Genomic DNA, 16,163 nt, shown 5'->3' with positions numbered 1-16,163 from the left:
GAATGGTTCTTTGTACAGGTACATAAGGTAACCAATACCAACAAGCCCATATGGACTCAGCTGGGAGTGATGGAAGCCACAAGAGTTTGTACAGTATGACAGGTTAAATGGTTTAGACAGAACATCTGATAATTGGTCTCCAAATTATAATTCATAAAATATATAATACATTTCTGTGATTCTCTTTAAAAGGGTATTATTGAAGACCTCATCATAGTCTTAGATAACTTCTTAAATTTCCAGTCATATAACTATATAACTATTTCTTTGGAGGAAGTAAGACAAATAGAAGGAAGTTGCATGCCTATGGGAACTAGGCAGACCTAGGGATGTACCAAAATTCTACAATCAGCATAAAAATGAGAGGATGCTGGTCAAAAATGCAAAGTAATGTTATGTAGGATACTCGAGTAGGTGTTGTGGACATACTGTACAGGATGGTGACTACAGATAACAATAGGTATCATGTAGATGAATGTTTTTCAGTAAAGACTTGCCTACTAAGTGGCTGTATAATGTGGGGCTGTGCATCCTTCTGCTTTCTCAGCTGCAGAGAAAGGCACTTTGTTTTCATGATGGCATTGAAGAACAGATCCCACAATGAAGATAAATTAGTAGTCAGCGTTTATTAAGTTTCCGCTCTCTTCCCTTTTCTTAGAGAGACACTAATTCTTATCTTTCATTATTGATAATCTAAGTAAACATTTTTCCACATAAAGGCAAAGAGAGGAGAGGTAGGGAAAGGATCATTAGGTCCAAGCTTACTTGTGGATTTGTTACACACAATGCATACACATACATGAAGTCCCAAATGGCACATGAGAAGGAATAGTTTATTAAGGCTCATTGATGGCAGACACGTTTCATGTGTTAGCACATTGATCTACCACTTTAGTTGCCCTGGAATGAACAGTTCTTCTCAACCATTTAAATTAAATAAAGAGGATGTTTCATCTTCTCTATAAATTATTTCTGGTCAACATTAGGACTAGGTAAACAATAAAGAAAATATGAAAATACATCTTGAACAAATGGAAATAAATGTTAACCACCTTCTGAATTTTTACCCTGTCTCAAACATAAAATATCTTATGTAGTCTTTAAAGAAAGGATTACTGTTCTCATCTTATAAGAAAGCTAAAGTAAGAGATATTGGTGTTACACACATAAAGTCAGTGATCTCTCATCATTCCGTAATTCACATTTTTTACTGTTTTACCTATTTTTATCTCCATTTTACAATAAGTCACCAAGGCAGAGTACTATGATGGAGAAGCTAGGTTAGAACATAAATAGCTAGGTTCCACAAACCACATTGCTGACCATACTGCTAAAGGTCATGCAGTTGGAATAGTGTAGTATAAAATCTCAAACTAACACCAGAGTCTCCATTTTTTAGGTAAACCACATAGATGCTTTGTTAGCTTTAAGATTTCTAGAATCTTCCTGGTGCTTGATTAGTCTTTGGCTTTTATTTTGTTTGGAAAGGTACAACTGGAGTCTTACGTGATGTCCTCATTCTAGAAACAGTGACACCAAAGTTGGGGGTGATGTCATTGCTATGCCTGTCATTTCACCATTATTCCAGACTGCATGTGCCTTAATGAACAGTTTACTGAGAGAACTTAGTTTTGGCTGTGATTATAGCTCTGCATGTCAACACTGAAACATCTATTCTGATCTTAGAGTTGTTTTAAATTGGGTTGACCTTGGCATAGAACTGAGTCCTTTCTTGTGTAGACTCTCTTAATAGAAATGCTGCCAATTGATCCAGTGGAGCCCAAATACTTTTGCTTTATGCTTTGTTCTACCCTAATCTTTTTTAAAGTCTCATTTGCCACCTTCAGATAGGAGATGAAAGCAAAATGAAACAGCTGAAATAAATGTGATAGCAAAAAAATTTCCAAGTTAATTAGGTGATGTCCTGATCTGAATTTGTAATGATGTTGGTAAACCTTTAACACTATCTGCTACTGCACAGATGGGTACTTTCCCTATTTCACACTTTATCTCCTAGGATAGCATACAAAAGGACAGAGAAGTATTCTACCTGTTTTACAGCTGGAGAATCTGAGATGGCAGAGATTGTACAACCTCTCCTACAACTGTTGGAAAGCAAGTGGTGAATCTAAAGCCCACGATCCAAATACAGGAATGTGTCTTGGTTAAGAGCATAGATTATGCAAGTAGACAAATGTAGAGTTTGACCCCACCAGCTGTTTGATCTTGGATGAGAGAGCACTTCTCTACATCAGGTGCCCCCTGTGTCTATCTTATGGCTTATTATTAAGTTTGAGACAGCTTATTTATATAAAACACTTTATGCAGAGCTAGCACAAACTGACCTGGAGGTTAGCCATTAATGTTATGACTATTAATCTCCACTGCTGATTATAGCACTAGTTACTAGGGCTTAGTGTGGTGAGATTCAAAAGTGAATAGAGGAAAAGTACTATACATCTGCTTTCAAGGTGAAATTATATGCATAATATAATCACTGCTGAAATAATTGTTTTATTCACTCCCTTAAAATGGGGAATTAATATTTACTCTACAAATGTTAACATTTATCAGCTGAATATTTTGAAGTCAGAAAATTTGGTGGAATAATTAACATTCTGTAATGTGTAAAGAATTGATGTAATTCAAACATGTGACTAGTTCATAGATTTCTCAAAAAGAACAGACCTGTTACCTAAAGCTACAGATTTTAATTACTGTACCAAACAGGAGCAAAATATAAACTGGCCTCTTTTTTTACTAAATCAAACAAAGAGAACTGAGAACCCTGGTGATTCTGATGTCCTGACTGGTTTGGGAGCCCATGGCTTAAACCCATCACTTCTTTGATGTCAGAATATTATATTACCGAAGGTAAAAGCATAATGTAATATATTAGAAGAAAACACATACATTTCCCTTATGAAGTAAATTTGATGTAAACAATGGATTGCACTAAGGACATGGCAAGTAGGGATGCACAACAGAAGGCATTCAGTCCTCCTGAGCAAGAGTTACCAAACTCAGAATCTGAGCTTATATTTTGTATGTTAAAGTACCAGATATCTTAAAAACCAGCTGTGCAAAGTTTACTGTGTTAAAACACATTTTAAGGCATGACTTCATCTCCTTTAAATGCAATTACACCTGACAGTAAGTTCTCTCTTGCCTACCTTTCTTCTCTGATGCTCACGGAGCAGCAATTCTTTAGCAGCTCAGACATTTGAAGACCAAAATCGAGAAGCAAAACTCCCTTCGGTATAATTTTACTTTCCTTCGCACACCACAAACCTCCAGTGATACAGGGAGTATTAATATCTCCCCCTTTGCTTCAAATGCACTGAGAGGAGCATGGCAAATTCAAATAATGATCAGTTCAATAAATGATCACATTTCTCACTTTTTTTACCTTTGCTTCTCAAGAAAAGGCAGCTTGTTTTAGTGCAAGTGCTTCATACAAACACATCCCGATTTCCACACTGAATCTTCTCTTTATTAATACCCAGGGACCCTGGGCATTTCCTTAAGCACACCTCAAAGCAGAATTGACAGTGTGGTCATGGAGAAGCATGTATCAGAGTCCAGAGAGGCTGCTGTTCAGCTCGTGTCAAGGGTAAAAGAAGGAGGCTGTGGAGAGATGGACATATTTGTATTCCCATGCCTGTACTTGGCTGCCACCTGCCTGCCTTGATTCTGTTGTGTTTAAAAGATGTTCTGTCTGAGAACCCAGTAGACTAAGTATCTTGCACACACAGTGATTCAACAATGCACATAGTTACCATATATCCTTATTTTGTTTTGCATTTCTCCATTTTGCTTCAGTAAAGTATCACATGGTGGATGACAGAGTGAAAGGGATGTACATTCCAGTCACAGTCTGGACATTCCTTAGCTATGCACCTTTGTCTTTTCTGAGTTTCAGTTTCAGTATATGAAATAGTGTGTGTATGTGTGTATGTGCACCTGTGTGTACGTACATACACATGTACATATTTTATCCATTGTTAAAATCTATTGCTGTGAAAATTAAAGATTATAATACATACAACCAAATAAGTTGAGTTAGAAATTTAGAGCTTCCTGTCATTGTATCAATTTTGTATTCAACTGTTACCTTTATATACCCCAAAACCACTCACCCCCAAACTTCTGAGGTGTACCTGTCTTAAAATCATATAGAAGAGATTTTAAAAGGCGTGTTGGTGTGACTCTAAACTCTGTATTCTATATCCCACTTTTCTGCACTGTTTTAACCCAAGCTGCCCTTAAGATTCCTGACACGAACTGAGAGAGTCCTTGGGAGTTTTGATGTTTTGACCATTACTTTCCATTGTTTGTTTCTATTATGACCTTCTCTTCCCTAATTCCACCTTGAGTGTGATTGGAATACATAATTCTAAAACTTCTCCCATCTGATGGATGTTCTGAATTGGATCTATACAGTAGATACAAGTTTCCGTTATCGTGTTCCGTTGAAAGAACAGTTCTCTCTAGGTTTATTGCCAAGATGCTGTCCCTCTGGTTGTCTGTCAGCTAGGACCTCTGACATGCATTGGTTGCACTGGTCTAGTCAGGATCAGCAATAAAGCACCATTTTCCTGGGTCTTTAAAGGAAATCAATAGTCTTCTTGCCAAATAGACTATACTGCCCTTGTCAGTACAATCTTGTAGAATCTGCTTGAAATTCTTTGGCTGTGTACTAAGAGGTACCTCTTATTTAAATGAGCATCAGTAACAGAATCAGAGATACAGTTATCTGAAAACTGGCAGGAAGGGCTAGGCAGTTTGTGAAATGATAAGAAGAAAAGTCTGGGGACTGTGGAGAATCTCTTTGACTCCCAGGCACTTATCCTATTTTAATCATATTATACGGAAACATATTCCTTCATCAAGATGAAGTGAGGCTTGAGGAAAGGACTTACATTGGAATGAGTTTCTTTGACATCCACATCACTAGATGTGTATCTAGTACATAAAAATAGTGATTTCCTGGGTGCCTACCATTCAGTAGGTGATTTGTGAGGCTTTGCATATTTCATGTCATTTCATTTTACAGTCATTCTATATAGTAGATGTTAAGAACTTATTTTCCAAACAAGGCACCCAAGATTTAGATAATTTGAGTACATTCCCCAGTCATAAGTAGTAGGAAAGCATTGCATGCCAGCTCTTACAGCCCCAAATGGCAAGCTCTTTCCTTTGTATCCATAGCTTCCCTGTATGTTTTCTAAATGCACTAAAGAAATGCTAGCTGCATGAATAGATACACTAGTAAAAAAGACTACAGTTGCTGTAAATTTATTGTAATGGTGTCATCGTTTCTATAAAAGGGCTTTAGTTAGAATATCATTTCCCTGAAGTCAACTAAACCTTAACTGAAATCTTCTTAGACACTGAATATATCTGCATAATTGAAGACATTTGAGACTAACAAATTTAAATACAAATATGGTGATACCACTTAAGCCATTCCATTAGTCATAAGCAATTATTCACAACACTGCTTTCACCATTTTAACTGTGCCTTTTTAGTACCCATACATCTCATAGAAATACACTGTTCATCACTGAGCAAAAACCCTCAGAAGGAAGGAAGTGTTTTTATTTTCTAATTCTGGGGTGTTTGAAGATGTGTTGCTGTTTGAATATAACAGTACCCAAAACAAATTCCTCAATACAAATCCATCTTGAGAAGAAAAAAAATACATAGCTAGAATTCCTTTTTTCAGCTTTACTGAAGTATGATAAACAAAAATTATATGTATCCAAGGAACGCAACATGATATTTTAATACACGTTGTAAAATGCTTCCCACTGGCAGACTGCTTAATATGGTCTTTATACCTCACAGTTACCATTTGCAATGGGACAGGAGGGTGGAAATAAGCCCATTTAAGATAGAGTATTTCATGGAGTAAAACTATTTTTAAAATTGCAACAGAAAAATGTGATTAAAATCAAAATTTTCCTTTATCTACACTGCTCAAAGAAAACATCATTCACATTTTGGTAGCTTTTGTACAGCTACATACAGAGGCACAAATATTTCTTTCGAAATTGATATACACTATATATAGATTTATGGCTTTTGGTCATCAGTTTATACACTGAGCAATTTTGATGTCCTTGAAAAGTCACTTAGGAAACAAAAAATGTGGTAGAAAAGATTTTATAGAGCTATTATCCAGAAATGAAATGATGTTGGATGAACTACTTTGCCTATGCTTCCAGACTTCCCTCTCCCTCTCCCTCTCTCTCATTCTCTCTCTTTTCCCTCCCCCTGATTCTCTCAATTGCTCTCTGTCTCTCTCTCCCTACTAAGCAAAAGAATAAAATTAGTGCCATATTTCATAACTTTCTTAATCACACAAATTTAATTAAACTATATATACCATTTTAGCTCCTTTTCACTTAAAAGATTTTGTGACTATTTTATATGAAATCAAGACTGCTTAAAAAGTAGTGGTTTTCATGCATATGTGTGTGTGCAATACTAATGACCATGTATGCTTTCCCAGTGTTTTGCCTTTGCCTTTTCAAACCCCACCATCGCCCAAAATTCTCTGACTACCTGTTGTGCTCGACTTGGCAGGGCACATTCTTAGAAATGGAATTTTTAAATTGTAGACTGGAGGTTTCACCATGACAACCTGTGTGCAAGCAGGAGCTCTCTAGCAGTAAGGTTACATAATAATGGTGCTGTTATCAACTTGAGAGTGGAAGAACATAGGAGAGGTTCATGGGAAAATAGCTGGGATGAGGCTGGAAGGAGGAAAGCAGGGTAGGGGGTTGGGAATTGATGTAACTATATCAATTTTAATTAGAATTTTTTTAAAATGATGACACTGCATCCTGATTTAAACAGATCTATAATATACAATGTATAATTTGAAAGTGAAAGCACTGGTGTGTGTGTGTGTGTGTGTGTGTGTGTGTGTGTGATCAACTATTATTTAAAAATTATATGTCTTCATGTAGAAGTAAAGATGGCCATTGTATGAGGCAGTTAGCAGAATAAATTCAACATATTTGCTAATTTAAAAAATACAACAAGTCAAAAAAGAATGTCAAAGTCAACAGCAAATTATTCTTCCGAGTGAATAGTTGCCTTTCTTTCCAGTGCTAAAAGCAAGGTACTGTCAAGGTTGGGCAGATTGCAAGGCAAATGAACTGGATGTTTTGCAGGTAAAATAAAGATACCCAATTAAATTTTAATTTATGCAGTGATAAATAATAAACATACTTTCTATGTGCCCTGTGTAGTTTAACTAAACAGTTCTTGATTGTTTATCTGAATTTAAGATTTAACTGAGTACCCTATTTTCTATTAGCTAAATTCAGCAACCTAGACATAATTATAAATATGATTTGATCATCGTAAGGAGAACTGATCCCAGAAACTGAATTCCCATTCTCAAAAGTGACAAGAGAGGTATGTAACCTGATGACCTACTGCCCAACTGCCTATTAGCATGAGTGATAGTAATTTTCACTGTGCTTGGTGCTGTTCATACATCATTCCATCTAGAGCAGTGGTTCTCAACCCTCCTAATGTTGTTGTGACCCTTAAATGGGGTTCCTCACGTTGTGGTGCTCTCCAACCATAAAATTATTTTCATTGCTACTGCATAACTGTGACTTAGCTACCATTATGAATTGTAATGTAAATATCTGTGCTTTCTGATGGTCTTTGGCAACCCCTGTGAAAGGGTCTTTCAGCCCCCAGAGGGGTTGAAACCTATAGGTTGAGAAGAAGACACTATTCAGGTTCATGGACATGGAAACTGAGGCACAGGGATGAATAGTTTTCTCAGGACCCCAAAGCTTGTAAGTATATCTAGATAATTAGACTTAGGGATCGTTTTCTTTGTTTTTGGTTTTGGGGATTTTGGTTTTGTTGTTGTTGTTGTTGTTTCTCTTTTTACATGGGAGGTAATTGCCAGTGTGTTTGAGAACAGGTAAAAGGAAAGACAAAGAAGAGGCATAAAGAGAAAGATGTATCTGATGTCCTATGGTAGTTTGTGCCTGTAATCCCGGCACTTGAGACTAGGGCAGGAAGACAAAAACAGCCTGAGCTACATAGTTAGTTCAAAGCCAGCTTGGGCTGCATAGCAAGAAATAAGCCTCTCCACTGATGTAGCAATCCAAATCAGACCAAATCAAACTGAATTAGAAAAAGCCATGGGTGATTCTCCAGTCCCCCAGGAAGAGACAGGAAGAGAGACCAAAAAACCACATGTCTGTTTTCTGGGGTACAGTTTATATACCCTGTCGGAGTGGTCTAGAGCATCTCTGCAGGGAGGAGCCATGTTTGACAGACTTGAGACAGGCAGGATTTGGGGAGAGAGAGAGATGGGGGAGGGGAGTTGGGGTGGAGCTTCGACCAGAACGTTCCAGACTCTTTGGCTATATGGGTGCCAGGCGCTGAGGTGCTTCTACTAAAACATTTCTAACTCTGGATATACAGTTGCCAAGGACTGAGGTAGAACTTCCGCCTGAACACCTGTCTCAAACAAAGGAAACGACAACAAAACACAAAACAAAGATGGAATTCCCGCAGGAAAACTCAAGACTAGCAATCCAGTTCCTTAGGTCCCCACCTACTGACACTGGAGCACAGCTCCTTGTGGATCCCCAGGTGTGTGTATCCTCTCGTCTGAAGTGGCCTGGATAACTGCTCTTGCAAGGAGGTTTCCTTCCGAATAAAATGTTGCTCCTTGAGCAGAAGAAGCACTTAGCCTTTCTTACTACTACTCTCTACTCAGTGTTTATCATTCTCTACTGCCATGCTCAGAGTAAGTCTCTGATAAATGTGTGGAACAGAGGAATACATATGTAAGTGAACAGTCGGATGACTGAACTATTTAAACTGCACCCCGTTGGAAGAATGCTAACCTCCATGGCTTCCCATCAGCATGGCTGCTAGAGTTGTAAAGGAGACCTGTATCACCTTGTAACTTCATCTCTTATGCAAACCTTTAATAAACTTCTAAATGAGGCTGGTTTTCAGGCTCACCTTCAAATTTTTCTTGCTGTTGCTGCTTTATGAAAGCCCCATCACCCCACTTCAATCCACAATGGACCCTCTGTTCCCCCATTACCACCTTAATGACTTTCACATCCTCACTTCAGACTCTTTCAAAAGTGGCGAGGAAATAGGTGCATACACTACCCACTGCTCCTCTAGTCCCAGGTGCAACTTTGTGTTGTGTTTGACATATGCAATAGATTTCCTAAATCATTAAAATTTGCATGAATATCAACTTTAATCGCTATTATAAACCATCTTGTGGGTATATCTTTGTGCCCTGGTCAAATATTATATTTTTTTTATTCTTTTTTGCTCTAATAACAAACCAGATAGCTTTCTCTATATAAAAACCTTTGTGCACATTTTTAAATTTTCTTTTTAAGACAGCCGACTATAGGTAGGATGTCTGAAAGAAAAGACAGGATTACAGCTAAAGCTTCTGAAATATACTGCCAAATTGCTTTCTTGAAAAGTTATAAGAGGTTTCACACCCCATAGAGCCAGCAATATGAGCGTCTTTCTCGACATACCACAACTAAATGATGACCTGTTAGCTCAGAAACACTGTTTCTATGATACACAGAAAGAGGCACTCCATTTAATTTGCATTAACTTCATCCCCACTGGGGTCCAGCATTTATATGTGTGTACCTATTTGCTATTTCTATCTTTTCTTTTGTAATTAGATGCTAGTGACCTTTATTTAGTTTTTATTGGGTGCTGTTATTCTCACTTATTTGTAGGAAAAAAACTTAAAAATACTGATGATTTTATATGAACAGATGTCTTTTCCAGCTTAGTGCTTAACTATATGAGGTTTTGTTTTTTAATCTTAACTCTGTCTTTAATTTTCTATGTAGTTAATTATCTCATGTTTTATTGGACTTCTCTTTACAAGGATGCTAGGTAATTATTAAATTACTACTTGTAGATTTATGTCTTACCTTTAAAATTTAATTAAAAAGAAAAAAGTGAAGAAAAACTTAAAGAATGATTTTATAAAAGTCTAAGAGTTTAAGTACTAGTTTAGGACATTGACCTTTCCTCCACTAACCCAAATCAGGGTCTCAGAGTCCTTGGTCTGGCACTGTGTGTTTCAGGTAATATTTACTTGAATATATTTCAGAAAACCCCCAGATCTTCCTGTACCTCAATGTGCTCATCTAGTAGCAAAGTATCATGACCCTCTTTTCATCTTCGCCATTCACCTTAACACTCCATGACCCGGGCTGAACCCAACTGTCTTGAAAAGGCCTGTTTTATTGAAACCTAAATACTCTTCTGGAATAAATAAAACATGTTAATAATTCAAAACTTTGAAGATGATTTTTGAATGATATAGTGCTAACTCTACCCTTTCTCCCTTCAATGAGTAAACATGTTAAAAATAGAATTGAGAGCACTGTTGATATAGAGAAAACAGTAAACCAATCATATTTTCTATTTTAAAAAGACATATTTTCAGATCCTGGTACACAGACTATTATTAATAATAAATTAGTTATGGTCCAATAGCTTGAAATGACACCACAGCTGTGAACCCTACCAGAAAAAAAAAAAAAAATACTATAAAGACGCAGACACACACATGATGAGGCAGAGTTGGCCCTCATCTGCTGTTAGAAGCACTGAGAATACTGGAGAAATTTAGAGAAAGTGGTCAACAGGTTCCAGGGCTGTGACAGATTACTAATGACCTTTTCAATGTCAAGAGTGAACATGAGTCTTCAGAAGACACCTACCACAATCACTGTCTTTGTTTTGTCCCTGTGTAGAGAATTCTGAGTACACGAAAGAGCTATAGTGTAACATGCCTGGTTTGGGATGAGTGGTGAAGAGTGTGTCTCCATGTATTCTCATGTAGAAAGAGATCTTCTGAAGAGCTATGCATTCCTGGAGAATTGAATTTCAGAAAATAACCATGATAGTAATGGCCGCCATTGGGGGATTGCACAGTAAGAACCCTGAGCTAAGCTAAGACACTAAATATTCACTCCAGGTGCAAAATTTAAAGGAACACCAACAAAACTCAGTACTAATAAAATTTTAATGCAATATTTAAAAATAAAATTAATGCAAAAGAACCAGTCATGAACCAAATATCAACATTTGAAAGACAGGATTGGCTTGGTCCTGGCCTCAGATTCTGTAAGATTTCATCGAGTCAAGGTTTGGCACTTTTCCTGAGCAGCATAATCTACTTGCAGTGACTGAAAGTGTCTGTTTTGTTTTTTATAATTGCAAGCAAGAGATCTGACCTAAGCTCTGCCAAGGTAATAAGGCAGGAGGTTTGTAGTTTATTTTCATTGTACAACAAAGGTCACAAGGGAATAATCAGAGAAGTTCAATGGCCTACATACTCCTCCTAGGCTGCCTTATGGGATGAACCTAGATAATTATTCTAGCAAGAACCCAGACTGTGAACCTGCAGACATTTGGACATGTGTAGTAGAGGTCCACTCTGGTTCTCTATAGTTAGAATATGCCTCTACAGTGACTCTCTATATGTCTGCATTTCCTTATACAGCCAGCTAATTTCTCTTTCTTTACCTTTATTCATAATTATCCAATTCTTTTTTTTTCTATTAATGGTTTTCTATTCATTTTACATACCAACCACAGATTCCTCTGTCCTCCCTCCTCCTGCCGCCCAGCCTTCCCCCATCACCCACTCCCCATTCCCCCCTGCTCCAAGGCAAGGTCTCCCATGGGGAGTCAGCAGAGCCTAGTACATTTCATTTAGGCAGGTCCAAGCCCCTCCTCCCTGCACCAAGGCTGTGCAAAGTGTGGGGATGAGAGCTTAGAGGAGAGGGAGGTTCAAGCTGGAACGGGAACAGAGTGGGAGAGTAAGGAAAGAGATACCATGATAAATGAAGACACCATGGGAATAGGGAGAAGCAGAGTGCTAGGGAGGTTCCCAAGAATCCACAAGGATGACTCCACCATAGACTACTGGCAATAGTCAAGAGGGTGCCCGAGGTGGCCTACTCTGGTGATCAAATGGCTGAATACCCTAACTGTCATCATAGAACCCTTATCCAGTGACGGATGGAAGCAGACGCAGAGATCCATGGCCGCATTCCAGGAGGAGCTCTAGGAGTCCAATTAATAAGAGAGGAGTGATTCCATGAGCAAGGGATATCAAGACCATAACTGGAAAAAGTACAGAGACAACTAGCCAAAGTAGTGGAAATGCATGAACTGTGGACCAATAGCTAAGGAGCCCCCATGGTACTGGACTAGACCCTCTGGATAAGCAAGACAGTTGTTGAGCTTGAACTGTATAGGGGGGCCCCAGGCAGTGGGATCGGGACCTGTCCCTAGTGCATGAACCGGCTTTTTGGAGCCTAGTGCCTATGGTGAGACACTTTGCACATAACTATCCAATTCTTAAAGAAGAATCCACCTAAGTAGTCCTGGTTGGGTTTTTTTTTCATTCTCTCTTTCTCTTTCTCTCTCTCTCTCTCTCTCTCTCTCTCTCTCTCTCTCTCTCTCTCTCTTCTCTTTTTTTTCTGTTTTTCTTTTTCTTTTGTAGCTGGAAGTTTTCTTGTGTCCCACCCGGGCCCTGCGGGCCCTGCAGTCAGGACAAATCTCTCCCACCCGCACCCGCAGCAACTTGGTCCCAAATAAACACACAAAGGCTTGTATTATTTTCAAAGTATATGGTCTAATGCCTCAGGCTTCTTGCTAGCTAGCTCTTATAACTAAGCTCAGCCCATTTCTATTCATCTATATGTAGCCATGTGTTCCATGGCTTTACCTGTGTGCCATTACATGCTGCTTCCTAGACAGAGGGATGGCATCTCCTCTACCTCTGCCTTGCCTCCTTCTGTCTCTCTGCTTGTATTTCCTGCCTGCCTCTAAGCTGCCTTGCCATAAGCTGATACAGCTTTTTTTATTAACCTATCAGAGCAACGCATATTCACAGCATATAGAAAAACATCCCACAGCACCTGCCATACATATCATGAACTGCAGGAGGGGCCCAGTTCTGGTCAAATGGTCTGTTACACTGGCTGTGGCTGGACTGAGTTGAGTTGGAATCAAGCAGGGGGAGGGAGGGGCCATTACAGACAGGATAGGTTTTTTAAATAGGGTATGGATGCCGCATCCCTCTCCAGTGTGCCATAATTGTGCATGTGTTTGTGATTAAAAATATGAAGGAAGCAAAGCAAATAGCAAGTGCTAATGGAGTTCAGAGATCACCAAGGGCCAGAATTGTGTTAATTATATGCTACAAGAGCCTGCAATTATAAACCCATAGATGAGCAAATAAATGCTGATGGCTCAGCGGATCAGACCAAGAAGTCATTTTTCTATGGCCTTTGGCGAGTGCATAGCAGGATAATGATTTATTTATAAATTCACTTAGAGATTTCACTAATACCTTCAACTATCCCTTCCACTAGTCCTGGAAATAATCACAGAATAAAAAGAGCAAGTAAATACCTTTGTTGGATTTCCATATTCATTACTTTCTGATTCTGGGTGCTTAAAACAAGATAACCAGGTCCTTTCATTGTGACTGGCTGACTCACACTGCAGAAAAGTATGTCCCCCGCTACATTTCTTTACTGGAGAGATGGTAACATCTATTCCAGCCACTCAGATCCCAGTGACAGGGATTGGCATTCCTTGTCTGTCTGCAGAGATGACAGAAGGAATATAACTACAAGGAATGACTAATATATGGGCTGCAGGCATTAAACGTTCTGGGGCTCAGGACTAAGAAGTCTTCATGGAGAATGATGTACAGAGGGAGGAACTCTCACAAGAAATATGGGCAGGCACAGTGGCCAGAGAGTAACTCAAGGGCCTCAATCTTCAGTGGGCAAACAAACCCTGCATGCCAAGTACTTAAAGCTTTTCTTTCATTTTTTTAACAGCAACATTGCGGTTTCATCCCTCTTTGTAACCTAAAAATTAATAAAGATATAAAACATTTTAGATCTAATGGACAATCTAAAAATACTCAAAATATCTCAGGGCTTTCTTGAAAGAACCAGGAAAATGTATTTTTCTTAGTAAGGAAGATTAAATATTATCTGTTGATTCAGTGAATTTTTATCCAGTTCATGGCAAAAGCATTCTGAATATAGCTTGTGCAGCACTTGCAATGTATTGTACTGAAACCTATATTTTACATACTATATGGCAAAATCTAGGACTTTATTGAAGCTATTGGTTGAAAAGCTTCAAAGACGAACGATCTTCTCACCATAATTTTCATTTTGCCATTTACTTGGAAGAGGACTTAGTCAAGGGTGCTATGTCTTAGTTTTTGTTTCTTCTTATTGATTCATGTCTACAGTTATCATGTTCTTACAGCCAAGAAAAGAACCTGAGTCAGAGATACCTAGTCTTTAGCATGTGACCATATGAAAGTAACACATAAACAAGGAAGAAAGGAATGAGAGATTAAATAGCAGAGTTACATGAATCTGTGACACCAGTAATTTACCTCTGCTTTCACAAGGCTTTGGATAATACCCGATTAAGCATAGATAAGTAATTAATTTATGATGAAGGAATATTGGTGGTGACTATAAGCAAGAAAAAAAGCAGTGTGTTTCAGTTTTCCCCAAACACTGAATTATTTAATTCTTGAATAACTTAATAATATTATACAGACATAGAATTATTATGAAAATATAAGTAAAAGTTTAAAAAGTTCAACTCTTGGCAAAGTACAAAGTCCATTTTCATCATCTTGAATGTAATATGGTATTCAGAAAACAAAACATTAATCTTTAGCTGAATACAATATAGCTACAATATTTTTGAGGACATATATTAGTCAGTTTTGATTTTATTTTTTTTCTCTAAATATGGTACAACTGAACTAGGAAAAATGGTAACATCATTTTCTTGGTCTATAGAGTCAACATCAGACTGAAAGTTGAATCAGTTCTCCTGGACAAATAGGATACCGGGGTTGCATTATCATGGAAATGTTTTATATTCATTAACTCCTTTTTTCCAAGATTCTGTGCTGGCAGTTTAGAACATATTCCAGTAATGTTTTAACACAGAGATTCAGTGAGTTCTCTGAATAGTTACAAATCCAAATTACATAGTAAGAAAGTAGCATTCCTTTTATTTTCCTATGTAGGCGTGAATTGCAAATGTAACTAAATGTATTAGCCCTTATGCTAGGCTAAGGTAACTATTTCTTTGTATTAAAGCTACAAACTTACATTTTATAAAAGTACATCTGAATTTTAGCTCCTGTTTATATAACAAAAGGTGACAGTACCTTAAACTAGATAATGTGTTTTTATCCCACATGAAAGGAACCCAGAAGCACTATAATCTCCCCACATGTCATCAGTGACACTGGCTCCACTGGCTCATCCTTTATGCTCAACTGCCTGTATAATTTACCTTTATCCTCTAGGTTGCTCCATGGTCCAAGATAGTTATTGAAGTACCAGTCATCATATTTCTTTGAGTCTCAAGTTAACAGAGGGAGGAATTCAGTAGGAAATAATTACAAAGATCCTAGCAAAATCAACTTCCCTGTCAGCAGCCTCTTCAGAAAACTCTCCACTCAGGCGACATTGGACTAAACACTTGGATGGTGCCATATCTACTCACAACTGAGGCTAAAGAAGAAAGTCAATACATGTATAACTAAATCTAAAAATAATGTGTGATTTATTAAGTATAAGTGAAAATTTGATTTGTACTGGGACGTAATGATAAAATGTCGTGAAGTTGGGTTTTTCCTTTGAAATACAGTGAAATGCTGCTAGCTGCGTGATTGGTCCTCCAGTGTGCTAACTGTGCATCTCTCTCTTCCTCTTGTGTCACCAGGCCTCCGGAACCTGTTTACAGCACTGTGAACAAACTATGTGATAAGCCTGCTTCTCCCAGGCACTATTCCCCTGTTGAGTGTGACAAAAGCTTCCTCCTCTCAGCTCCCTACCCCCACTACCACCTAGGCCTGCTCCCTGACTCTGACATGACCAGGTACTGCATGCGCTTCCTCACTTCAGTTGCATGTGCTTCCACAAGGATGGGTGGGTGGAATCCGTCTCCGCTCACTTGTGTTTGCACTCAGCACCTTCCTTGTGGAGAGATGTTCTGCTTCCATGGAACAATGGGAGAAATTAAGAACATTGCTTTTTTT

The 16,163-nt window shown here is 38.2% G+C and overlaps 1 protein-coding gene across 5 annotated transcripts in view; it reads left to right on the top strand.

Annotated features, from left to right (window-relative positions):
• Positions 1–16,163, top strand: part of Dlg2 (discs large MAGUK scaffold protein 2) — an 857,262-nt gene that overhangs the window by 419,649 nt on the left and 421,450 nt on the right. For 3 of the 5 annotated variants that reach the window (XM_059271442.1, XM_059271418.1, XM_059271411.1), the window contains exon 9: positions 15,848–16,003. The exons of the other annotated variants lie outside the window; for them this stretch is intronic. In XM_059271442.1, the coding sequence (XP_059127425.1) occupies positions 15,848–16,003 (156 nt within the window). The remainder of the gene's footprint in view (positions 1–15,847; positions 16,004–16,163) is intronic. 5 annotated transcript variants of the gene reach the window in all.

The sequence above is a fragment of the Peromyscus eremicus genome, chromosome 1 (genome assembly GCF_949786415.1).
Source record: "Peromyscus eremicus chromosome 1, PerEre_H2_v1, whole genome shotgun sequence".
Lineage (NCBI taxonomy): Eukaryota > Metazoa > Chordata > Mammalia > Rodentia > Cricetidae > Peromyscus > Peromyscus eremicus.
The sequence above is the reverse complement of the archived record's forward strand: the minus strand, read 5'-3'. Positions and strand labels throughout refer to the sequence as shown.